At 43.5% G+C, this 25717-nt stretch overlaps 1 protein-coding gene across 1 annotated transcript; it reads right to left on the reverse strand.

Annotated features, from left to right (window-relative positions):
* Positions 1–23798: 23798 nt before the first annotated feature.
* Positions 23799–25235, reverse strand: LOC147632128 (cyclin-U1-1-like). Its single transcript, XM_086807932.1, has 2 exons — positions 24543–25235; positions 23799–24295 (listed from the first exon to the last, which is right to left on the reverse strand). Exons 1-2 carry the CDS (start codon positions 24944–24946, stop codon positions 23956–23958), a joined length of 744 nt encoding a protein of 247 aa, XP_086664058.1. The 5' UTR covers positions 24947–25235; the 3' UTR covers positions 23799–23955.
* Between the last annotated feature and the right edge of the window lie 482 nt (positions 25236–25717).

The raw sequence follows: 25717 nt of genomic DNA on the forward strand, positions 1-25717 counted from the left end.
GAATAACCTATTTTTCCTATATAATCACACATCTCTAGTACTATCCCACACTTATCTCTAGTACTATCCCATCATTGAGCCTTTATAATATTTTCTCTCTTAGCTTCCTTGAGAATGGGTTCTCAAAGTCGTAGGAGTCGGAAACGTGATAGGACTAGACTCCCCCCCATCCACCAAGTTCAAGAGGAGGAGAGGAGAAGGATAGCTCGTGAGAGAAAGAGAGAGTGGAGAGCACGTCAACGAGCAACACCTTCCGTTGGCGATGATCCAAGCCTTGCTCCTCCTCTTCCACTTCCTCTCCCTTCACCCTCTTCCCCCCCACTACCCCTTAGTTTAGATAATCCACATGAACCCGCCCTTCTTGAGTCCTCTCTTCTACAAGAACCCACCCCCCCTCCTTTGGGCGCCCTTCGTGTGGATAGGAAAGAACTATCAAAGTCAGGGGCACATCGTCGTGCCCATGCAATCTTCCATTCCTATTTCAAAGACCTCACGTCTTCATCACAGGCATGTGTGCTTGATGCTTTGATTGATCTGCCCAACATGGCCAACTGCAGGGCGCTTTCCGACATTGGAGGTCGAAGAGAGAGGAGAGCTGGCATGGCGGTGCTACAAAGTGTTCGTCATTCCTATATAGTTAACAAGAAGAGGAACTGCGGACGCTTTGGCTGCTCGACGGGCTATTGTGGCAGCCATAAGTAGCTCCCAAATGAAGGGTAAGGTTAGTGCCACATCTCGCATCCTTTCCATAGCACCACACGCACTTAGAGTTGGGTCTATTAGGCGACAAAGTTTAGATGCCAATGAGGTTGGTGCTATGTGGGTGAGTAGTGGTCGTGTAGCTAGGCATGATCGCCTACTAGATGAAACCACTAGAACCTTGATAGAAAGTTTTTGGGAGGAGAATTGTCGTGCATCGCCAGTTTTCAAGAAAGCTTTGCGTAAGAGAGTGACAAGAGGAGTGTTCATTGAGCACGGTGCTTGCTTTCTTGAAATGTCCCAAACTGAGTTGTATTCTCAGTTTGTGGCTTCGTATCCAGAGCTTAAAATTGGGCAAAGGTCATTTGAGGGATGTAAGCCTTGGTTTGTGAGGTACTCACATCAGCGTGACACATGTTGTTGTCGCTACCATGTTGAGTTCAAACTTTTTTATGATGTGTTCCGTTCTCTTAGTGGGCATAGAGAGTTGCCTCGTAGTCCACGTGATTTCATCCACTCTCTTTTGTGTGCACGCACGGAGGATGCCCAGTTCCATAGGATGCCTTGTGTGGAGAGCAATTGCACATCATGTGGTTCACTTGCACATCTACAGATGGTAGATCTTGATGCAAGTGACCAAGAGATAGTGGCATGGCAACGTTATGAGTATGTGACACACCAACTCCAGAGTGGTGGACAGTCCAGGAAGTTGCAGCTCGTGGACAAACATACACCACGTTGTCACTTCACAGCCACATTTAGGGAGCAGATCTACCCCTACATACGGCACAGTCATTGTGCCAACAAGTGGCAGGATCGTCAGTTCCGAGCATGCCTAGTAGAGTTTCCTATTGGTGTGGTCGTCTCTGTGATTGATTTTGCAGAGAACTACACTTTCACACCTTTTCAGGAGATACAATCTGAGTATTACTTCTCAGAGCAGGTAATGGTTATATTTTGTAATATTTGTTTTATGTTTGAGCTACATTACTTAATTGATTTTTTGTGTCCTAAACGTATGTATTGCTTACCTCACCAGGTTGCTATTTTGGTCCACATTAGCTATCGACATGCAGAGGCTCATGTAGATGGGATAGCGAGTACCCCCGAGACCCGTGTCATTATTCGAGAGTATCATTTCTATATCAGTGATGATCGTTCACATGATGCACATTTTGTGCAACACTGTTTTCGTCTCCCTGACGATTTTTTAGGAGATTGTGGGATCAGACATGTCCAGCGATGGGTTTGGTCGGATGGTTGTGGCGCACAGTTCAAGTCAGCACGTCAATTCTATTGGCTCTACAGGTAGTACTTATGGCTTTCTTACATTTACAATTAAACTAAATTCACTAGAACATCTTAAAGAAAACAATAACTAAGACTATTTTTTATGGATTTATAGGTGGCATGTGCAGTCTAGTATCCCAGTGATTTGGTCATTCTTTGAGACTGGTCACGGGAAGGGTGAGCATGATGGTGCAGGCGCGTGTGTGAAACGTGCCTTGAGGCGTCATCAGCGGCGACAGGATGCTCAGCGTTTCAGAGATGCGGGCCACGTAGTCGAGTGGTGCTCCCAACATTTGTGTGGGAGTGCAGCATCATCGTACCCCAAACGTGATGCTCGGATTGTCAGGAGATTTTTTTGGCATGTGGATGGTGGCATGATTGACCGTAGAGCCTCCCATGATTGTGACACAGTACCTGGCACCTTGGGCTTACATTCCATCAGGAGCACGTGCATGGCGGCCCCCACGATTTACACACGACGGTTTGCATGCTTCTGTGGAGCATGTATGGATGGCGATTGGTCACATTGTGCCTCGAGAGGATGGGCAGATGCATGGATACAGACATTCCTCTCCCCCGAGCATCCTTCACATCCAATGGTGTCTGATGAGCACACAGGTCCTGCGTTCATGGTCAGTTATGATGACCTGACAGATTTGCTACAGGAGGGTGATGTATTTGCTGTTATTGCCAGTGAGGGAAATAGCGAGGGAGTAGACTACTATCTGATGAGTTGCACTAGGCCAAAGTGCATGCTTGACCAGGATATAGTGGATGATCATGGGTTTTCTTATGACGCCCATAGCATGATTGTGGCAGGCCGGTTCTACCAGCAGATTCGACTTCATCGGGGGAGTCTTGAGTTCCAGCAGTGGAAGTGGGAGTTAGAGGCATTTCAGTTCTCTCATCTAGTGGTTGCTACCAGGCTCACTCTTGTTCGAGTACAGAGCCGAAAACACAGTTCTCACCCTCGTTTTCGGCTTCGAGTGGATGACCATGAGAGCATTCTAGAGCAGTTGAGAGCTAGAGAGGGTGCTGCTGACTAGATCTCTATCTTGATAGTGACTAAACTCAGACTAGCTGGGTTAGCTCACTTACATTGTACTTAGATTTTTGGGCAGTGACTAACCTCAGACTAGCTGGGGTAGCTCATTTTCATTCTGATGTACTTATTTGATGTTTATATCATTATGAGTTTTCTCATTATTGAGTATCATTACATTTTAGTTGATGTTCATGATTTTATTATATTTTTTAACACTTTGGCTATCATATTGTTTGTTGAAAATCTCCATGCCATCGTACCCAAACATGATCTGATGGGGACCAAACTTTGCAAGCATGGGGAGGGGACCCACCCCCACATGCTTGCAAAGTTTGGTCACAATCAGAACATGTTTGGATTGGTAATTAGCGCCCAGTGCGGGTTTTTGAAGTCTCTTGGTGCTTAAAAGGCCATGGAAAATCCGGGCCTTCCCCATACCATCGTACCCAAACATGCTCCGATGGGGACCAAACTTTGCAAGCATGTGCGGGTGGGTCCCCCCCACATGCTTGCAAAGTTTGGTCACAATCAGAGCATGTTTGGATTGGCAATTGGCGCCCAATGCGGGTTTTTCAAGTCTCTTGGTGCTTAAGAGGCCATGGAAAATCCGGGCCTTCCCCATACCATCGTACCCAAACATGCTCCGATGGGGACCAAACTTTGCAAGCATGTGGGGGTGGGTCCCCCCCACATGCTTGCAAAGTTTGGTCATAATCAGAGCATGTTTGGATTGGTAATTGGTGCCCAGTGCGGGTTTTTCAAGTCTCTTGGTGCTTAAGAGACCATGGAAAATCCGGGCCTTCCCCATACCATCGTACCCAAACATGCTCCGATTGTGACCAAACTTTGCAAGCATGTGGGGGGGACCCACCCCCCACATGCTTGCAAAGTTTGGTCACAATCGGAGCATGTTTGGGTACGATGGTATGGGGAAGGCCCGGATTTTCCATGGCCTCTTAAGCACCAAAAAACTTGAAAAACCCGCACTGGGCACCAATTGCCAATCCAAACATGCTCTTATTGTGACCAAACTTTGCAAGCATGTGGGGGGGACCCACCCCCACATGCTTGCAAAGTTTGGTCCCCATCGGCGGAGCATGTTTGGGTACGATGGTATGGGGAAGGCCCGTATTTTCCATGGCCTCTTAAGCACCAAGAGACTTGAAAAACCCGCACTGGGCGCCAAATACCAATCCAAACATGCTCTGATTGTGACAAAAATTTGCAAGCATGTGGGGGGGGACACACCCTCACATGCTTGCAAAGTTTGGTCCCCATCGGAGCATGTTTGGGTACGATGGTATGGGGAAGGCCCGGATTTTCCATGGCCTCTTAAGCACCAAGAGACTTGAAAAACCTGCACTGGGCGCCAATTGCCAATCCAAACACGCTCTGATTATGACCAAACTTTGCAAGCATGTGGGGGGGACCCACCCCCACATACTTGCAAATTTTGGTCCCCATCGGAGCATGTTTGGGTACGATGGTATGGGGAAGGCCCAGATTTTCCATGGCCTCTTAAGCACCAAGAGACTTGAAAAACCCGCACTGGGAGCCAATTACCAATCTAAACATGCTCTAATTGTGACCAAACTTTGCAAGCATGTGGGAGGGACCCACCCCCACATGCTTGCAAAGTTTGGTCCCCATCGGAGCATGTTTGGGTACGATGGTATGGTGAAGGCCCGGATTTTCCCTGGCCTCTTAAGCACCAAGAGACTTGAAAAACCCGCACTGGGTGCTAATTGCCAATCCAAACATGCTCTGATTGTGACCAAACTTTGCAAGCATGTGGGAGGGACCCACCCCCACATGCTTGCAAAGTTTGGTCCCCATCGGAGCATGTTTGGGTACGATGGTATGGGGAAGGCCCGGATTTTCCATGGCCTCTTAAGCACCAAGAGACTTGAAAAACCCGCACTGGGCGCCAATTACCAATCCAAACATACTCTGATTGTGACCAGACTTTGCAAGCATGTGGGGGGGACCCACCCCCACATGCTTGCAAAGTTTGGTCCCCATCGGAGCATGTTTGGGTGCGATGGTATGGGGAAGGCCCGGATTTTCCATGGCCTCTTAAGCACCAAGAGACTTGAAAAACCCGCACTAGGTGCCAATTGCCAATCCAAACATGCTCTGATTGTGACCAAACTTTGCAAGCATGTGGGGGGGACCCACCCCCACATGCTTGCAAAGTTTGGTCCCCATCGGAGCATGTTTGGGTACGATGGTATGGGGAAGGCCCGGATTTTCCATGGCCTCTTAAGCACCAAGAGACTTGAAAAACCCGCACTGGGCACCAATTACCAATTTAAACATGCTCTGATTGTGACCAAACTTTGCAAGAATGTGGGGGGGACCCACCGCCACATGCTTGCAAAGTTTGGTCCCCATCGGAGCATGTTTGGGTACGATGGTATGGGGAAGGCCCGGATTTTCCATGGCCTCTTAAGCACCAAGAGACTTGAAAAACCCGCACTGGGCGCTAATTGCCAATCCAAACATGCTCTGATTGTGACCAAACTTTGCAAGCATGTGGGGGGGACCCACCCCCACATGCTTGCAAAGTTTGGTCCCCATCGGAGCATGTTTGGGTACGATGGTATGGGGAAGGCCCGGATTTTCCATGGCCTCTTAAGCACCAAGAGACTTGAAAAACCCGCACTGGGCGCCAATTACCAATCCAAACATGCTCTGATTGTGACCAAACTTTGCAAGCATGTGGGAGGGACCCGCCCCCACATGCTTGCAAAGTTTGGTCCCCATCGGAGCATGTTTGGGTACGATGGTATGGGGAAGGCCCGGATTTTCCATGGCCTCTTAAGCACCAAGAGACTTGAAAAACCCGCACTGGGCGCTAATTGCCAATCCAAACATGCTCTGATTGTGACCAAACTTTGCAAGCATGTGGGGGGGACCCACCCCCACATGCTTGCAAAGTTTGGTCCCCATCGGAGCATGTTTGGGTACGATGGTATGGGGAAGGCCCGGATTTTCCATGGCCTCTTAAGCACCAAGAGACTTGAAAAACCCGCACTGGGCGCCAATTACCAATCCAAACATGCTCTGATTGTGACCAAACTTTGCAAGAATGTGGGGGGGACCCACCCCCACATGCTTGCAAAGTTTGGTCTCCATCGGAGCATGTTTGGGTACGATGGTATGGGGAAGGCCCGGATTTTCCATGGCCTCTTAAGCACCAAGAGACTTGAAAAACCCGCACTGGGCGCTAATTGCCAATCCAAACATGCTCTGATTGTGACCAAACTTTGCAAGCATGTGGAGGGGACCCACCCCCACATGCTTGCAAAGTTTGGTCCCCATCGGAGCATGTTTGGGTACGATGGTATGGGGAAGGCCCGGATTTTCCATGGCCTCTTAAGCACCAAGAGACTTCAAAAACCCGCACTGGGTGCTAATTACCAATCCAAACATGCTCTGATTGTGACCAAACTTTGCAAGCATGTGGGGGGGACCCACCCCCACATGCTTGCAAAGTTTGGTCCCCATCGGAGCATGTTTGGGTACGATGGTATGGGGAAGGCCCGGATTTTCCATGGCCTCTTAAGCACCAAGAGACTTCAAAAACCCACACTGGGCGCTAATTACCAATCCAAACATCCTCTGATTGTGACCAAACTTTGCAAGCATGTGGGGGGGACCCACCCGCACATGCTTGCAAAGTTTGGTCCCCATCGGAGCATGTTTGGGTACAATGGTATGGGGAAGGCCCGGATTTTCCATGGCCTCTTAAGCACCAAGAGACTTGAAAAACCCGCACTGGGCGCCAATTACCAATCCAAATATGCTCTGATTGTGACCAAACTTTGCAAGCATGTGGGGGTGGGTCCCCTCCCCATGCTTGCAAAGTTTGGTCCCCATCAGAGCATGTTTGGGTACGATGGCATGGAGATTTTCAACAAACAATATGATAGCCAAAGTGTTAAAAAATATAATAAAATCAAGAACATCAACTAAAATGTAATGATACTCAATAATGAGAAAACTCATAATGATATAAACATCAAATAAGTACATCAGAATGAAAATGAGCTACCCCAGCTAGTCTGAGGTTAGTCACTGCCCAAAAATCTAAGTACAATGTAAGTGAGCTAACCCAGCTAGTCTGAGTTTAGTCACTATCAACAGCAACCCAATCAAAATCGTCATCTCTAACTGCCGGTCGACGTGCACGTCGAGGCTGCTGTGCACGTCGAGGAGGCTATGCCGGCTGCGGGGGTCGTCGAATGTCTACAGGGAGGTCTGCCTCAAAGGCAGGATCGTGAGCTGGTGCCGGTGTACTCGGGAGCTCACGAGTCCCAAAAGCTGCTATGGCCCTCTCTCTCTCTCTACGTCGTGCTAATGCAAGACGCCTCTGTCTGTAAACCCAAAATCTATAATCTGCAATGGTGCGTGTCTGCCACTCTGCTCGTGTAAGCTCCTCTGCTGTAAGGACACGCTGCTCATGAGAAGCAGCACTGCTGCTAGCACCATCACCCGATGTGCCTAGGGCCAGCACCACCCACGCGCTCCTCTGCTGTAAGGACACGCTGCTCATGAGAAGCAGCACTGCTGCTAGCACCATCACCCGATGTGCCTAGGGCCAGCACCACCCACGCGCTCATATGCTGTGACCTGGCTCTCATGTAGGACTCTCTGGTAAGCGTCAAACTCATGTGAGCTCCACTCTATCTCAGGAGGCACCTCAGGCTCCTGGGCTCTATCGTCGAAGGCGTCGAGTCCCAAGTCCATAGCTGATGTAAAGTCGACAGGCCTGCCAGTCCTGGCATCTACTCGAACAAGGCCTGGGTGAAGATCATCGATGCCCAATACCCTGTACGTCGCTAGGTCGACGCGTGCACGGCAGGAGGGACATGCTGAGAACCGGACTAGCTCCTGGGTGATGCAAGACAAGTGGAAAATATGTCCACATCCCAGGGCATATCCTCCTGTACTATCAATGTCCTCGATACATAAAGAGCAGCACGCATCACGTAGGAAGGGTGGTGCATCCTGCGGGAGAGGTCGTCGAAAAACCTCTGTGACAGGCCGTGGATATAAAGGTAGGTAAGGCACTGTCACATCCGAGGATCTACGATACTCTCGAACATGCAGCATCAGCTGCTCTGCCCTGTGCTAGGCAATCTGCTCCATAATCTGATGATGCTGTGCCTCAGCTCTGGAGCTCTCTACCTCGGTCCGAGCCTACGCAAAAAAGTAAAGCATTAAAATAATTGATTAGTCTCTCATTAGGTATTACTTAAAGAAATTTATAACTTAGGACCTTAATTATAACTCTTTTACGTGCAAGAGAAACCTACCTGCTGGATGTCAGACTCTCTCAGATGCTGTGCCTCTGCAGTAGCTGCCTCTGCCATCTGTAATGCAGCTCTGAGGCGGTCAATCTCCGCTCTCGCCTCTACCAACTCATGAGTGAGCCTCTCAGTGGTAGGTGTGGGAACCTACGTGACACAATCAACCATGATGCTCATGTAAAAATATAGAAAAGTATATATAAACATGAAGATAAATGACCAAAAAAACTTAAGACGTAATATATATGTAAATACCTCCACATCTGTCGTCGGTATAGATCGTGAGAATAGGCGCACCACGTGCTGGATGCTCTCCGTGGTACTCCATACGTCAATGCCGACCTGCGTGCCAAGAGCCTCTACTGTCGACAATGGCACAAATGAAGGATCTGTGGTAGGTGCTACACGAAGGGCTGGTGGAGGCCGCCTACCCTGGTCCTGGAGACGGCCTCGGCCAGCACCACCACCCGGACGATGGCTGGTGTAATCCACCTCCTCCCCTAAGACAAACTCCACAAATAACTGCTTTGCGAAGTATATGGGAATCTGGCAGTTGTTCGGCATCCTCCCATATGCGGCAACATATCGACTATAGATATGTACCGCCATACGAGGATACGAACACCGCGAAATAGTGAGGGGCTTGCCCGCCCCAGGCCTCATCCCATGACTATCGAGGAAAAGATCTAGGTAAGCTCCATCCCTAATAGGAGCAAGATCACAGACCTGACGATATGTCAGGCCATGTGACACAGGAGCAGCGCGATGGTGGGCTATCCACTCATCTACATAAACAATATCGTGAAGGCTACGAAGGGACGCAAGCATCGCCTCCAAGTCTGCCACAATATGTAATGTAGACGGAGTGTCTCTAGCACTCCTACGGATAGCCGCTAACTCACGGTCTATCTCCGCGATGAGGTCCGCAATAGATGAGCGGCCCTCCTCGTGGCCCTCCTCGTGGCCCTCCATGCTAAAACCTAAGCCAAATGTGAAGGGTCCAATGTGAAGGGTCTAATGTGAAGGGTCTAATGCTTAGTGCTAAGTAGCACTAATGAAGCTAAAAAACAAAGCTAATGGGTTCACTAATGCTAATCCAAATCAAGAGAGCAAGGAGAGTGAAAACGACTTGTGACAATGAGGCAAAAAAAAAAGTTTTCCGGTTTTATAACCTCGATCGAGGTTCGGTAACATCATGCGATTTAGGGTTTGCAAGATTAACGCTCTGGATATTAGGGTTAGTGCAACATACGGCCAAGATACACACCTAATTTTAGGGTTGGGGAAGGATCGACGGCTGAGATTTGATATTACTATCTCGTTCGAGGTACATGGACGGCCACGATTTAAAGGCATTACCACGACAAGGTATCTCGACGGTCAAGATTCATTATATACCTCGATCGAGATATTTAAACGGCCGAGATCGCATCTTCCAACGTACGTGAATGGACGGTATAGATTGCGTTTACGTATCTCGATCGAGATAATTGGACGGTGGATATTGCATCTACGTATCTCGATCGAGATATTTGGACGGTGCAGATTGTATCTCTGTATCTCGATCGAGATATTTGGACGGCTGAGATTTGATCTCAGTATCTCGATCGAGATATGGGGACGGTGGAGATTATATCCCATTACCTCGAACAATGAATGGTCGCGATTTGATGTAAATTTCTCGTTCGAGATACGTGGACGATGGAGATGTGCTAGTCAAATATGCCTACGGGGATACAGCGTGGCCCTGATGTGGATCCGAGTGGCATAGATATCTCGATCGAGATAATGTGGTGGCGGTGACATGTATTGGTGACATGGATGACGCCTGGAAACCCGGACCTGCTAGCGTGGCATTAGTTGGCATCTCGATCGAGATATGTCGATTTAGGCTCGGGAGGCACGTGTCGTCTTTTAATTCGCGGCACTATCACGATCGAGGTACTCCGCCCGAGATGCATGGATGTCCCAATTTTAGAGAGAGTGAACGAAAGTGAGTACCCTCATCTTGCAACCACCCTTGAACAAGAAACCCGCAAAACTGAAAGTGCGGTGGACCGGGCCGTTTTGGATATATGCTTCTTGCGGTCCCACCTCTTATTTCCTTGCAAATCTTCATGGGGAAGTCCTTTCTTCTCCGGTCAATGGGTTTCGGATGCGGCATTATTTTTCCTTCAATGCTCTTTTTCGGTTTCTGAAAAGAATACACTTTCTCTCATGATGATTTCAGTTATTCCAAATCAAGGGCGGCTTTCGTCATTTTATTTTTCTTTGTTTTTTCCAGGTGTCATATAGTCATGCATCAAAAAGCAGTCATTGTTTTGCATGCAACAACTCCCTCTTTTTTTGTGGGACAGCATTCTATCTTCTCTCTCATTTTTCTGTCTGCCTTCTGTTTTCCTTTCTTGCACTCTTTTCTTCTGAAGCAGCCATGATAGCTTCTCTTGCTCAATTCTTGCCGGTAACGCCGATTTTTCACCTCGAGCGGCCTGCTCTATTGATGCATGGCTCACAGATAAGCGCATCCGTGTTTACTCCAATTTCCATGGGAGCGTGTGCAGGTACACCCACAGTCCTTGTCCTTGTTACGGTAATTAGCTGTTGGAGATGTGGTGAACATATGGGATGCAGCGGTGGTGCTCACCATGGAATACATTCAGGCAGAAGTTGCACTTGCCCCACAGACGGAGCCAAGATGGAGGCAGAATTTGGTCCCAAAATCAGTGGTGGGTGGGGAGTATAAACTTTCTGGATGCACTGATTTGGCAGAAAAGGAATGCTACAGATGGTTTTTAGAATCCATTTGGCTCCAGGCAAAGACTTACACAATGTCAGTGAAGGTGAAACAATTGATCAAAACCTCTGAGTTCGGACCTGTTTCTTGGGTTCACATTTTAAAAAGACCGAATTAGATTTGAGGCTCAGAGGGTGTGTTCTCAGGAGCAGAAAGGGCAGGTAGTCCACTCTAAGGTGGGGCAGATACTGCAGATTCTGTTCCCTATGCCCACCAATTTTATGGTTTCTCTTTGGCCTGCCTGCCATTTTTTGGCACCATTCTCTACAAGTGCTTCAGTAATTGTCATTGTTTCTGATGGCGTGCCTATTGCAAGTAGCAGTTCTAGAGGCCAAAAGCGCTCCCATGAAGAAGTGGCCAGTGATCCTGAACGAGTTGATGGCACTTTTTCTGTAAGTGTCACTGCGGCTGTGCCAGTGGGTACTCCTGTGCACCCTACGGTCGCAATGTCACCACAGGGGGTTTCTGCTCTGCACAGGTGGTGCCAACAGATTCAAGAGCGGTCACACTAGTAAGCACGGCACCATTAGTTGCGCCGAATACTACCCTTCCAGTAGTGATACCTGCAGGGATTGAGCAGCTCACAGTGCCGGTGGTTTTAGTTTTCGGGGTGGGGACCGCAGGGACCGCAGTCTTAACTGATGTGGTAGTTACCACGGTTCTCCCTTTCCCTTGGGAAACCCCGCAGTATGAGGTTTAGCCAGCACACCTGGATAGTGTTGTGGTTACTTCAGCAGTGTACCGCAGATTTCTACCGCAATGTTCCTAAAGCTAATGCCCAAGCTACTCGCATAACTACTCTTGAAGCACAGGTGGCATGGCTTCAATCTCAAAATGATAATTTGTTGTATGAAGCTAATAGAATTCCAGGTCTTCAGAATAGAATTTCTACTCTGGAGCAGAGGTTGCAGGTAGCTGAAAGGAGTGAGGAGGCAACAAGAGACAATCATGAAGTATTTTGCAGAGCTGTTAATGAAGAACTGGCCAAACACCGCACTAATAAGTCCTTAGCTAATTATTTGCAGCAGCATCCAGGGGATGTCCTGATTAATATGGAGGATTTAGAGTCCTTAGATTTAACGCTCAGTTTTGAACGCTCAGTTTTGAAGTTGCTCATCAGTGGTGGTGGGAAGAGAAAATTGCCTTGTGGAAGGCCAGTATTTCACAACAATAGCCATCAATGGGAGCATCACAATTTTCAAACATCAGTACTGTTTTTGTGCCTATTGCACAAAATGATCGGGGTAAGGATCCTATGGAAGAAGGTTCTGCTTCGCAGCCTGTTCTTCTAGCTGCTACTTTGTCAGATGCAGATATTGCCGGGCTTGTCTGGGAACGTTCTTTGGCAGAGCAAATTGCTAAAAGATGTAGAGCTTCTTCATTGGTGAATAGGCAGAAGGAACAAATTCAACGCCTCTGTTTCTGGCTAGAAGAGATGGGACATTCCTTTGCCCTAGCACTACCCCCTCAACCACTGTATTGGATTGAAGCTAATTCATATCTTAGCTGGCATTATGAGTGCCATGTGCCTTTTGCTCAGCTTCAAGCTCCTCTTGTTGCTGAAAGGGTAATTCTCAGGGAACCTACACCTGAAGAATGAAGGGCCGCCGGAATGATTATGTGCAATAATGGATTCCTCGCACGTAGTGGCCTGCAACACGGCCAATAGTAGTGACAGAAAGATACATGGATCTGGTTTAAAAAATTGATGAATTGCTTAGAGTCAGAGTTCCACAATCTACGGGAGAGCATACTACGGTTGCTCCGGAGGATGCAGCTGTTTTCGGTTTTGCAGGAGAACAAGTTGAAACTTTGGACTCGGATGATGAAACTTAAAGAGGGATGCAGATGCGGTTGGATGGATAAGGCACTTGACTTCTATCAAGGGCAACTTTTTTACCATTTTTTTGGGTTCGCGCAAGTCCACCGTGCATGCCAAGTGTTGCGGCATTAACCCCACACCGCAACCGGCATTCTTGTAACCGCATTGGGTAAATCTTAATGCGCAATAGTTAGTTAGAGATTCCAGGGGATGTCATAGGTAGATGTATTCAGATCACAGGATACTATTCCTATATATGGATGTAATTGTATGCACGAATCAATCAATCAAAATCTGCTGTCATGTTCTGTGCAAATTTTCCATACTTGTCTTAAATCTGCCATGCTGGTATCTTAACCTTTTTATCATTTTTTGTAAGATAAGTATGCTGTGTAAGAAGGTAACCAGTCCCCTCTTGAAGTGGTCTATCTTAGCTCGCCTCTTGGGCTATAATATTGCCTCTACACTCAGTCATTTCGTAAAGTGGTCCACCTCAGCCTTCCTCTAGGTCTACAATGTGACTTTGACAATGTGACTTTGACTTAAGACATTACACTATAGGTGGCTCTAGGGTTACAAAAGTAGAGGTGAGAGTCAGGCCCTCATTGCATATTAGCCTTTATCTAGGTCTACAATGTGACTTTGACTTGAGAGTATAGGTGGCTCTAGGGTTACAAAAGTAGAAGTGAGAGTCATGAACTCATTGCATTATTTTAAAAGAGAGTATTTGAGCCTTGAATTCCTTCCTGTCTTCTCCCTCTTGTTCTCTTAAGTCATCATGTTTGGTTTGGATCAAAGTTGACACCAGTAGAAGTCCTTTGCTATATACCCCATCTTACCACAATGGTGACACCTCATCTCTTGCTCTTGCTTCTCGATCCTTTGTGTGGAAGAATGTTTGTTATCTTGTTATAGGTGTAATTTTGTCTTTGATCCTTTAGTCTTCCTCTCTATGAGTGCCTCTGTGTGAGTGCCTCCATGTGAGTGAATAGCTTCTATGCCTTCAAGATTTGGGTTGGGAAGATTCTTCAAGACCAAACTATTCACTTGGCATGCTCAATGGTAAAAATAATAATTTTAAGGTTGATTCTCCTTCAATGCGATGTGGTGTATGAATACATCACTCAATTGTAATGTAATGATGAATACAGACTTTTCATCTCTACTCTTTCATCTTTTCATCTTAGCTCCCTATTCCAAATACTACTCTCCCCCATTTATAAATCCCCAAAATCTCTCTCTCATGAGATGAGTAGATACTTGATTTTTACTTGCCATGTGCCATGGAAGTCTTCATCCCTAGTCATGATTATACAAATGAAGGGGGTTTTAGTAGTTGAATGTCAAGGACTCTATCTACCCTTGCACAAACATCATAGGTAAAAATATCACCAATAGAAGCCCAAATTTCACTAATTATGTATTATCTCATTTGGAGCAAAAATGCAAAAAAACATGTTTTGGATTAGTTGTACAATATAATAAATTGGGAGCACAATAGCCATTTGTAGCAGCGCTTCAGTAGCGTTTCAGCAGCGCTTCAGTAGCGTTTTTGGAAAGGGAAATGTCAGGGATTTTAACGCTGCTGAGAGCAACAAAAAAACACTGCTCAACATTATTTTTTTGCTACTAGAAATGCTACTCACCAACAATGTTTCTAGTAGTGAAAAAACATTGCTACACTGTAAAAAAAATCAAACATTACTCAGCAGCATGCCTTAGGAAAAGTATTCCCGCTTCTTTTTCCACCGCGTTGATTTTATCATTTGAATGTCCTAACCTTAATACCTTGGGTTTTTTTGCAGGTTTATGTCAAATCTATCTCTTCTACCTCTCCTATTCTATCCTCCTACCCCTCCTCCTCAAGCTCAAGCATAAGCCTAATGCATGAGCCATATGCATAAGCCTCATGTATGTGGCTTATATTATATAGAAGGTTTATGTATGAGGGTTATGCATAAGGTTTATGCATGACGCCTATACATAAAGCTTACGCATGAGGGCTTATGCATAAAGATTATGCATGAGGCTTTTGCATTAGCCATATGCATAAGCCTCATGTATGAAGCTTATGCATATGGCTAATGCAAAAGCTCGGTGCATGAGGCTTTATGCATAAGCATCATGCATGATTCTTATGCATAAGCCACATACATGAGGCTTATGTATTAGGCTATGCAAATGGCTAATACATAAGCCTCATGTATGTGGCGGCTTACGCATAAGGTTTATGCATGAGGTTTATGCATAGTCTTATGCAGGCTATGAATGCATAACTTCATGCAGACTATGAATGCTATGCATAAGCCTTATGCATAGTATGCATGAGGCCTAGGCATGCAGGTAGCTACCGGGAGCTCCCGTTACATGCCAAGTGTTACCTAAGCATGTCGGTAGCTACCACCATGCCTAGGTAGCTATTGGTATGCACCGGGAGCTCTCATTATGTGCCGGGTGTTACCAAATTAATGTCGATAGCTACCTAGGTATGTCGGTAGTTACCAACATATGCACCGAGAACTCCCAATGCATGTCAGCTCCCACGACCTAAGCATATCAGTAGCTACCGGCATGCACCGAGAGCTCCCATTAAATGTTGGGTGCTCCTTAATGCATGTCGATAGGCATGCTCATACCTACATACATGCATCGAGAGCTCCCCATGTATATGGGTGCTACCTAAGCATGCCGGGTGTACCGGTATGCATCAAGAGCTCCAAATGTATGCCGGGTGCTACCTAGGCATGTCGGTAGCTACTAACATGCACTGGGAGGTGCCACTGCATGCCGATAACTACTGGCATGCACTAGGAGCTACCTAGGCATGTTGGTAGCTTCCAATGTATGATGGGTGCTACCTAGTTATGCCAGTAGCTCTCGGCATACACCGGGATCTCCCAATGCATACCAGGTGCCTAGAGATATCGAGTGCTACCTAGGTGTGCCGACACTATAAGAGGATGATAGTATATCCATGCAACGTAGTGAGAGAAAGAAACGAGAGAGTCATGAGGACGACTGCATGCAAAAGGGATTTTTTTCCCCAGTATGCAGTTTTGGCTGCATACTATTACAAAAATAAGTCTCCCACATGTGTGCATCCTTTTTTTACCCATCTTTTCTCTGAAAACCTATGCTAAAGTTGTTTCCTCTCCACCCCCTTCATCTCCCATGCCTCAAGCACCTCAAGCATGAAACTCATGCTCTCTTTATGCGCTTTTATCTCCAAAAGCATAAGTTTTATGGTGAAGGTAAGGTTTTTTCTCTCACATTTGTTTCAACTTCTATGTGCATACTTAGGTCTTGATTCTTGTTGTCCTCATCTTTCTCTTCTTCTTCTCAGTTATCTTCACACTTTTCTATTTGTTTTGCTAATTAACTTTATTGTGTGTGCTTGTTTTATAGGATTAGGTTTTTTACAACAAGAAGGTAAACCCTCTTTTTCTATTAATCTTTTATGCATGCTTGATGCTTTTTCATTCAGCTTTGTTTGCAACAAGAAGGTAAACTCTCTTTTTCTCTTATTTTATGCAAGCTCTATGTATACTTCTTTCTCTTATGCTTCTTCTTAGTGTTTAATTCTTATTTCTCTCTCTAATATAACTATGTATGCTCTATGCATATATGCATATTGAAACATACATAGACTATGCATAGCTCTAATTTGCATGCATAGAGGCTCTATGCATGCAAATTAGAGCATGTATAACAACCATATGCATGTATAGAGCCTATGTATTCTCTATACATGCTCTATGTATGCTCTAATATGCGTGTATAGAGGCTCTATACATGCATAACTCTAATATGTATGTATAGAGCATATATATGTTCTATGCATGCTCTATGTATGCTCTAATATGCATGCATAGAGGCTTCTATACATGCAAATTAGAGCATGCATAGCTCTAATATGTATGCATAGAGCCATATGCATAAAGCTCTAACATGCATGCATAGAGTCATATGCATTAAGCTTTTACATTAATCTTTTGTTTATACTTTTGCATTAAGCTTAATGCATATGGTGTATGCACAAAACTTTTGGTTTAATAAAGCTTATGCATAAATATTTTCTAACATACATATTTTCTTCAACTTGTAAATTGATGCTTGACACGTAAGCTCAACTTCACAACACAAACTCTACTTCTCCTGAGTACTTGTCTTTTATAATCCCTTTCTTTACTTGTTTATTGTGCATTAATACATAAGCTTATGTATTAAGCTTTATGCATGAGGCTTAATGCATAAAGCTTAATGTGCAATGGATTATGCATAAGCTTAATGTATAAGGCTTTTGCATAAAGCTTAATGCATAAGCCATATGTATAAAGCTTATGCATATGGCTTAATGCATAAATCTTAATGCATAATGCTTATGCTTAAAGCTTAATGCATAAGCCATATGCATTAAGCTTAGGCATAAAGCTTAATGCATATGTCTTTTGCAAAAATATATATGTAATTTATTAACATATATATTTGCTTAAACTTGTAGATTATCCTTGCATAAAGAGCTCAACTTCCCAATGCAAACTTATCTTCCACTCAAGGTAAGAGTACCTATCTTTCATAATTCATTTCTTTTTTTACTTATTTATGGTCCACTCCCGAGTGCTTACGAGTATTTTATTTTATTTTATTTCATTATACATAAAGCATAAGGCTCAAGCATTATGTCTTGTACATTAAGCTTTATGCATAGCCTATGAATTATAGCTTATGCATTATGGTTCATGCATTAAGCCTTATGCATTAAACTTTATGCATAGCCTATGATTTAAACTTAATGTAGAAGGATTTTGCATAAAGCTTAATACATAAAGGAAAAATGCATGTCTTATGCGTTAAGCTTTATGCAAATCTTATGATTATGCATTAAACTTAATTCATAAGGCATAATGAGTAATATGGCTTTTGCATAAATATACATATAATAAAGCCATATGGATTAAGACATGTATAAATCTTATGCTTAAGCCTTAATGTATATGACTTTTGCATAAAGATTAATGTATAAGCCAAACGCATAAAGCTGAATGCATATATTGGCTTTTGCATAAATATATGTGTAATAAAGCCATATGCATAAGCCATATGGCTTCTGTAGTATAAAGATTAATGCATATGGCTTAAGCTTATACCTGCATTGAGAGCTCTATGTTCTCTTCATACATTATGCATAGACTCTACATAATTCATAAAGCTTTATGATTATGCATATGGATTAATGTATAAAGCTTTGTGCTTTTGCATATGGCTCAATGCATTAATTTGTTTACATGATGTTACAAGCATTCAAAATCTCATCACCATCATAAGGATGATAAAGACAGGCAGAACGAAGTGGAAAGAATTTAGTGATGATGATGAGAAACCAATTGATTATACATCATGTAGACATAATGTTTATGAGTATATGCAAAAAAGAACTAGTCTATGCCACTTATGCGGCATATGCAGTTCACAAAGCTTAACTTAATGCATATGCTTAAAGAACAGCCTAATCAATGTAATTAATTTGTATAGGTTTTTGTTCAATGGCTAGACCCAAAACATTAATGAAGAAAGTAAATAACTCATTAGGGGAAGGTTGAGGTCTATAGGGGTCCTTTAAGATGCCATGTGATTAAAAGTTTATTAAGGAAAAGGGCCAATCATGTGATGCCATGTATACAAAAATGTTGGGTGATTAAAGGTGGTCAAAAGATTCTCTAGAAGATGCCTTTTTGTACTTTTCATTCCCAAAAAGTGGAGGGGAAAGTTTTTAAAATTTCAGACATTAATAACTTCTACGTATGAGCTCAAAATCATGAATCTCTATGCATGAAGCTACAAAATAAGTAATTTTAAAAAATTCCTAAGCACCCGGGGTGCACCATAAGAATGAGAAACATCAAGAGAGATGTAAGTGTTGGCTCTTACTTCAAGAGGCTTGTTTGTTTTAACTTAAAGATATAGAAGAAGAGCTTATAAAATAAAACCAAAGTAAATCAATTATTAATCAACATTTATTAGTTATCTACGTAAAAAAAGTTGTAAGTAAACTACATTTTATTACTTGAGAGAGGAAGAAGAGAAGAGGAGAAGAAGAAGAGCAAGGTGAGTCACTCTAACCCTATCCCTAACTCTAACAATAGAGCCTTAATAATAGAAAGTGCATGGCTCATGCAACCCTTACCCTAGTTACTACACTACAAAAAACGAAGAGCACAACCGCGTAAAGAGCCATGAAAATTTAAAAGAATCTACATGTGGAAAGAAACATTCACACGGCTATCAACGTGGCTATGCACACACGGCTACGAGCACGTGGCCACAATCGCTCGATTAATCACGTATTATACAACAACGTATATAACTGCGCCTTTGTCTACATATATAGCCACATATATGGCTACGCATGGCTATAGCCCCGCAGACTGTCTGCAAAAAAAAAGGGACAGAATGGGTGAGATTTGTGGGGACATGTGTTCCCACATCTCTTCCCTATTCTGTCCCGTTTTTTTTTAATAATCACATTATTTAAAATACATAGTCCATTACACCTAAATCCTAAACTACATTTTACTGAGCTCATTGCACTAAATTGGCAGGCTCATACAAGTTGTTATTTCTTGTGTGGAAGAGATAAGACGATTTTCCTTCCACTCTGTGATGATTGCTTCAAAAAGATTCTCTTAGACTTTATTGATGTCATCTTGAGTACACCCGCCACGCTCTTATATGCTACGAACAAGATTTGTGACATACTGCTTTCTACAAAGAGTAGTGTTGTATGCATCTTGATCATTTTGGTATGTGAGCAACAATAAGTCATTAGAGGAAAGTTGAGGTCTATAGGGGCCTTTAAGCTACCATATTATGATTTTAATGACTTTTTGTTAAAATGTTAAGTTTCTTTGACTTTAGATACCTTCTTATTCTTCAAATGGCTAGAAGTTTGAATTTTAAAGTTTCCTGCCAAAACTGAAATATTTAAAATTGAGTGGGCAAAACCATATCATGTGACATATCTATGGAAAGAGCTCAGCGAGTAGATTCTGGATCTCTAATCTTCGAACTCTATGTATAGAGGCTCTATGCCTTATGCTCTATCCATTATGGCTTCATGCCTGAAGCCTTTATGCATAAAGCTCACGAAGCTCTATGCATGAAGCTCCATGCATAATGGCTCTATGCATGAAGCCTTTATGCATTATGGCTCTGTGCAAGAAGCTTTCATGCATAAGGGCTTTATGCCTAAACCTCTATGCATGAAGCCTTTATGCATAAAACCTCTATGCATAAAGCTTATGAAGCTCTATGTATAAGGTTTAAGCATAATGTTTAAGCCTTATGCATAGAGGCTTTATGCCTAAGCCTCTATGCATAATGTATAGAGGCTTAAGCATAAAGACTCTATGCATAAGGCTTAAGCACAATGTTTAAGCCTTATACATAAAGGCTTAAGCATAAGTGTTTTAGTATGCATAAGGCCTAAGCCTTATGCATAAGGGATTAATGCATGAAGCATGAAGCCTTATGCAACATACATGAGCATACATTAAGACTTCATGCATGAAGCCTTTATGCATAAAGCCTCTATGCATAAAGCCTATAAACTTTGAGGCTTAAGCATAAATCCTCTATACATAAGGCTTAAGAATAATGTTTAAGCCTTATGCATACATGCTTAAGCATAACTCTTAAGCCTTATACATAAGGGCTTTATGTTTCAGACTCTAGATGCATAATGTCTGAACATAAGGGCTTTATGTTTAAGACTCTATGCATAATGTATGAACATAACGCCTCTATGCATAAGGCTTAAGCATAATGCTTAAACCTTATGCATAGAGACTTAAGCGCAAGGGCTTTATGCATAAGGTTTAAGCCTTAGGCATAAGAGCTTTATGCTTCCGTCTCTATGCATAAGGTTTAAGCATGAATGCAACATGTATTATGGCCTATATGCATTACTCTAATTTGGTCTTCTATTTTACTCTTCTCTTAAATATAATTTGATCTTCTATTTTATTATTTCTTTAAAGGACGAATATGATTATGGGTAAGTAGCCCCTTGAAAACAATTGTGGGCATGGATGCGCGTGTAAGTTCTCCCTCCTTGAATGAGTCCATTTTGGGAACTACAACTAACGAGATAAGTAATATATAAGCATTTTTCTTGTGTATATGTTCTCTTTTACTATTTAGAGTGAGTGAAGATAATTTGGATTATGCACATGAAGAAGACCATGAAGATAAAGAAAGTGATTTTGAAGATGAGGATCCCTTTAGCTTTATTTTGTATATGACTAAAGCCTTTATGTAATCATTTGAACTTAGTAAATATAAATTTTTGTCCACTTCTTTCTACCATCTCTTTACTTCAAAAAAAATTGGGACACATAGTTTTTTTTAAAAAGCTGGGTAGATTGGGGAGTTTTGTGATAACTTCCCAGTCTTTCCCAGCTTTTTTTTTGTAGGTTTATTTTCACTGCTGGAGCACTATTCATAACAGCGAAATAACGTTATCTAGCAGTGTTATTTTGCTGCTAATAGCGCTGCTCAACAGCACTCCCACTGCAACAAATTTAGCAGCGTCGATAGGTAGCAAAATGACCCCAACATTTGCCAAGGCTTGTAGTTATAGAAACACTGTTATACTATCATTCTGTTATAGTGGAATATCCCTCTTACCCTATCTATACTTTGTTAATTTAAAATTTACCAAACTATGTAATTGTATAGAGAGAGAGAAAATGAGAAATTGCATTTGTCATTATTCTAACACATGAAGTGAAAAATCTGTTGATACATGTGAACTCCAATAGTGACATAAGTAGTGTATACCTTTCCAATCTGAGAATCATGGTCATGGTGTTAGGAGATATTTGATGGACTATGATGATGCAGTGATCTGCAATGTTATTTTCTTATGCATTTGGATAAGGTTTTAGATGTTAAGTAAATTATTAAGTTTTATGAAAAGAAATGTTTGTCGTGGTGGAGTCCGTGCGTGAGCCCTTTTTTTCCTTATTTTTTGCCAAGGAGTGTGTGTAATGCAAATGTGTGAAATCACGCCAGCTCCATAGGCCTCGTGGTTGGTGGGTGCTAGGCTAGGCCCATTGGGATTGGATGGGGTCTAGATTGAGTCTATGGATCTGTTAAGAGCAAATAAAGGATAAACCACTGGAAATCGGGTGGCAGGGTAGACCCGAGCATGCGGGTGCTTTCCCAAAAAATGTTTGAGAAACTTAGAAATACAGAGTGAATAGAGAATTAGATTTGGAATGATAGAATGTGTCGAGCTTGTCATCTTTATAATTGAAGAGTAAAACATTGGTTGAGCCCAAGGGCGTTGCCCATCACCTCGAGAATTATGAGGGAGACATGTATCTGGAGGAGTCATACACATTCCTAGTGTAAGGATTTTCTAGTGCAACTGTGTAAAGCATGTTACTAGATAGCCGAACGATGTCCAAATCTTTAGAATACCTCCAGTCACATGAGTCGAGCTGATTTGAGTGAACGGGTAGAAGAGGAAATAACTAGATTAGCAAGTTGATTAAGATTTAATGACATTTACTAGTTAGGCATCCTAGACTACATAGAGAATTGATTAAGATTACCAAATTGATTAAAATTCAATGACATTTACTAGTTAGGGAATAACTAGATTACATAAGATTTGATGACATTTACTCCTACATAGAGATGGTGGTAGGCTTTGATACCAACTTGGGAAGGTGGTACAACTTGACGCTTACAAGTTGGGAGAGTGATGAGGGTAGATAATAATGGATGAGAACAAATAATTTGCACTAATGATAAGATAATAACAATGTTGATTCTAACACACACAATTAGCAAAGGGTGGTCTTTGGCTGGAGCCTGGGGGCATTGAATTAGGGAGACCAGACGAGATGTTTGACCTTTTGTGTATGATCTTGGATGTATCAGCGGTTGGAGGCACGAGATGACAATGCCATTATAGCTGCATACAGTACTCGTACCTAACCCCCTTTTCCGAACACAGCACACAGTACTTCGTTTTCCGTTTCGTACCGATACTTAAAAGGCTGATCTGTGACTCCAAGACGGCCTGTCATGGGAGAGCATCTACACAGCTCACTGGATCACATTACTGTTCGGGTCACATACGAGGGGATTGCCATCACATCTGTGGAAGGACGATATCGTAGCTGAGAGCTTAGTGGACCACATACTTTGGTTCAGATATGAAAGGGCTCACCATCACCATCACGACTGTAAGGGGATGGATGATATATATATCCTACAGTGGAAGGGTAGTAGCGCTTGCATCATGACAGAGGATGAGTGTACACAGTGGCGCAGCCACCGAGCTAGATTGAAATGGAGCCTCTCTCTCGCTGCTCTCTATCTCTCTCTCTCTCTCTCTCGCGTGCGCATGCACGTATTTTACCATAAAAGCACTGGAGCATTGCAAGCACTTCTCAACTAGAAACTCGAATAACCATTACACATTTCTTCTCCACCTCTGTAAACATAAAATAACATGAAGTTGCTAGCCATAGCAGGCTTCCTATATTCCCAGTAATAGGATCACATTCCCAGCACAAAACCAGCCAAAATGGGATCAGAATCCCTTGAACAATATTTGTTACAGAAGATGTAGCCTTAGCATTTGCTACACCACCACACACAGTACTGTAAGCCTTTCTTTGCCTTCTGGTCTAGACGTACCCGCACGCTCGGTGACTCTCATGATGGTTCTGAGCCTTATGGGTCATCAAAAGCCTTAGTTTCTCACGCGCGATATCCTCTGTAAACATAAAATAACATGCAGGCTTCCTATATTCCCAGTAATAGGATCACATTCCCAGCACAAAACCAGCCAAAATGGGATCATCAACCAGAGCCAAGAATCCCTTGAACAATATTTGTTACAGAAGATGTAGCCTTAGCATTTGCTACACGCACCACCACACACAGTACTGTAAGCCTTTCTTTGCCTTCTGGTCTAGACATACCCGCACGCTCGGTGACTCTCATGATGGTTCTGAACCTTATGGGTCATCAAAATCCTTAGTTTCTCACGCGCGATATCCTCTACCACCTTCTGCTTCTCATCTTGTTGATGCACCTTGTAAACGAGAGAACCTGCAGGCAGAGTTCTCTCTATCCGTTGTCCCGCCTCTGACAACAGCAACTCTCTTTCAAGGTGTGTGCAGTAGCCTTCGAACGTGCTGAGCGTCACGCGCAACCGGAAATCCAACTGGAACAGAAAATTGATCTCTAAACTGTTGAGCTCAGAGACACTGATACCACCCACTTTTGCATAGAAAGCATTGTTGTAATGCCTGGAGGCCAAAACAAGCCAAAAAAAAAAAAATTCAAATGCTAAAACAATCCAAAATAGGGCACATTGTAAACCTATGAATTTGTAACATAGATCATGTACTGAATAATAAGGATCACAACGCCATGCCGCTTCATCAAATCTTCCTCTACGTAGGCGCCAAACCTTAGAATTCATCAAAATTAGGTGTAATTCTCAAGAAATGAGCATAAAAGAGCAGATGTGAACATGAAAATTTAGGTACTCACAAGTCATCAAGAAATTTAGTAGCCACCATGATGCTAGTTACCAGCAGCCTGTGGATATTAAGAAATATCAGTGGAAAATCCGGCTGTTTGTGGACTAGCTGGTCAATGTATATGAAGCCCACCACAAAGCAAGATGGGCTACAGCAGGTGTATCTGTGGATTCGTCGTATGTACTTTGCAATGCTTATGTTGGGCACGCGCGTGCCATGGTACACAGTCTTTGATCTTCTGCACGCTGAATAATCATCAAAGCAGTTCTCATTCCTTAATACTAGCCGCTCTATGGTGGTTGAGAGGGCAGACAAAACCTTTGGAAGCTTTTTGTCTGATGATGATGATGATTTTGATCCTGCCAAGCTCATGGTGTCCATGTTAATATCGAGGTCATCATGTAATCTACCCATTCACTGGATGTTTTGGGCCCTGGATTTGATTTGGGGTATTGAAAGCTGAAAGGTATGGCTATGATATCGATCAACCCAAAAAACAAGATGGGCATAGGATGATGGCAAGGGGTTTAACCCCTGTATGGGGAGAATCAAATCCAAACCAGAAGACTATATGGATGTTTTACGCCTAAACTGGGTATAATAAGTCCAACCCAAATGAGCAAATGGGCATATAAAAGGCTCTCATGGGCCCTTAGTGCATTCCAGAGGGTGCAAACCTGGTAGGCTTTCCTTCTCTTCTGTCTTAAAAATGTGAATGAAGGAAGAGGTGTTATACTGTGTCGTAGCGCTTGGCCGGAGCTGGCAAAGGGGACCCACATGTGTGCGCGCACAGTGGTACACTCAGAGCAATTACCCTTTGCTGTGGTTTGTGGAGTAAGAGCTTCACGACAGAAAATGTCCTAACCCACCCAATACAGGAAATTGCTTTTAATTGCGAGTTGGCGCAAATCTACTACTGACTGTGGATAAGGTGGACCATTTGTTCGTCGGTGGTGCCCAAAACACCCCCAAGGCAAAATTACTGGTTTGTCGAGGGCGGACATGTGTGTTTGTGCTTGATAGGTGTGTGTGCACATGTGCATGCATGCATTTTGCATTCCCAAGTTAGTACATATGCATGTGCGTGTTGGTGGGTGTATGCACATGCAATTTTTTGGGGCGTTTCTTTTCTTTTCTAGTGGCAAGGCCAAGGAATAAGGAGAGCAAGGGGTGCCACGCCACTGA

Source organism: Cibotium barometz, chromosome 14 (assembly GCF_041138505.1).
Source record: "Cibotium barometz isolate CiBa-2024 chromosome 14, ASM4113850v1, whole genome shotgun sequence".
Taxonomy (NCBI): Eukaryota; Viridiplantae; Streptophyta; class Polypodiopsida; order Cyatheales; family Cibotiaceae; genus Cibotium; species Cibotium barometz.

Bases quoted from the DNA above. Each gene is read 5' to 3' on its own strand.
- LOC147632128 (XM_086807932.1), bottom strand. From the start codon at position 24,946: ATGGGTAGATTACATGATGACCTCGATATTAACATGGACACCATGAGC. The intron at 24,296-24,542 runs GTGAGTACCTAA...TTTGGCCTCCAG, and splicing joins ACTAAATTTCTTGATGACTT to GCATTACAACAATGCTTTCT.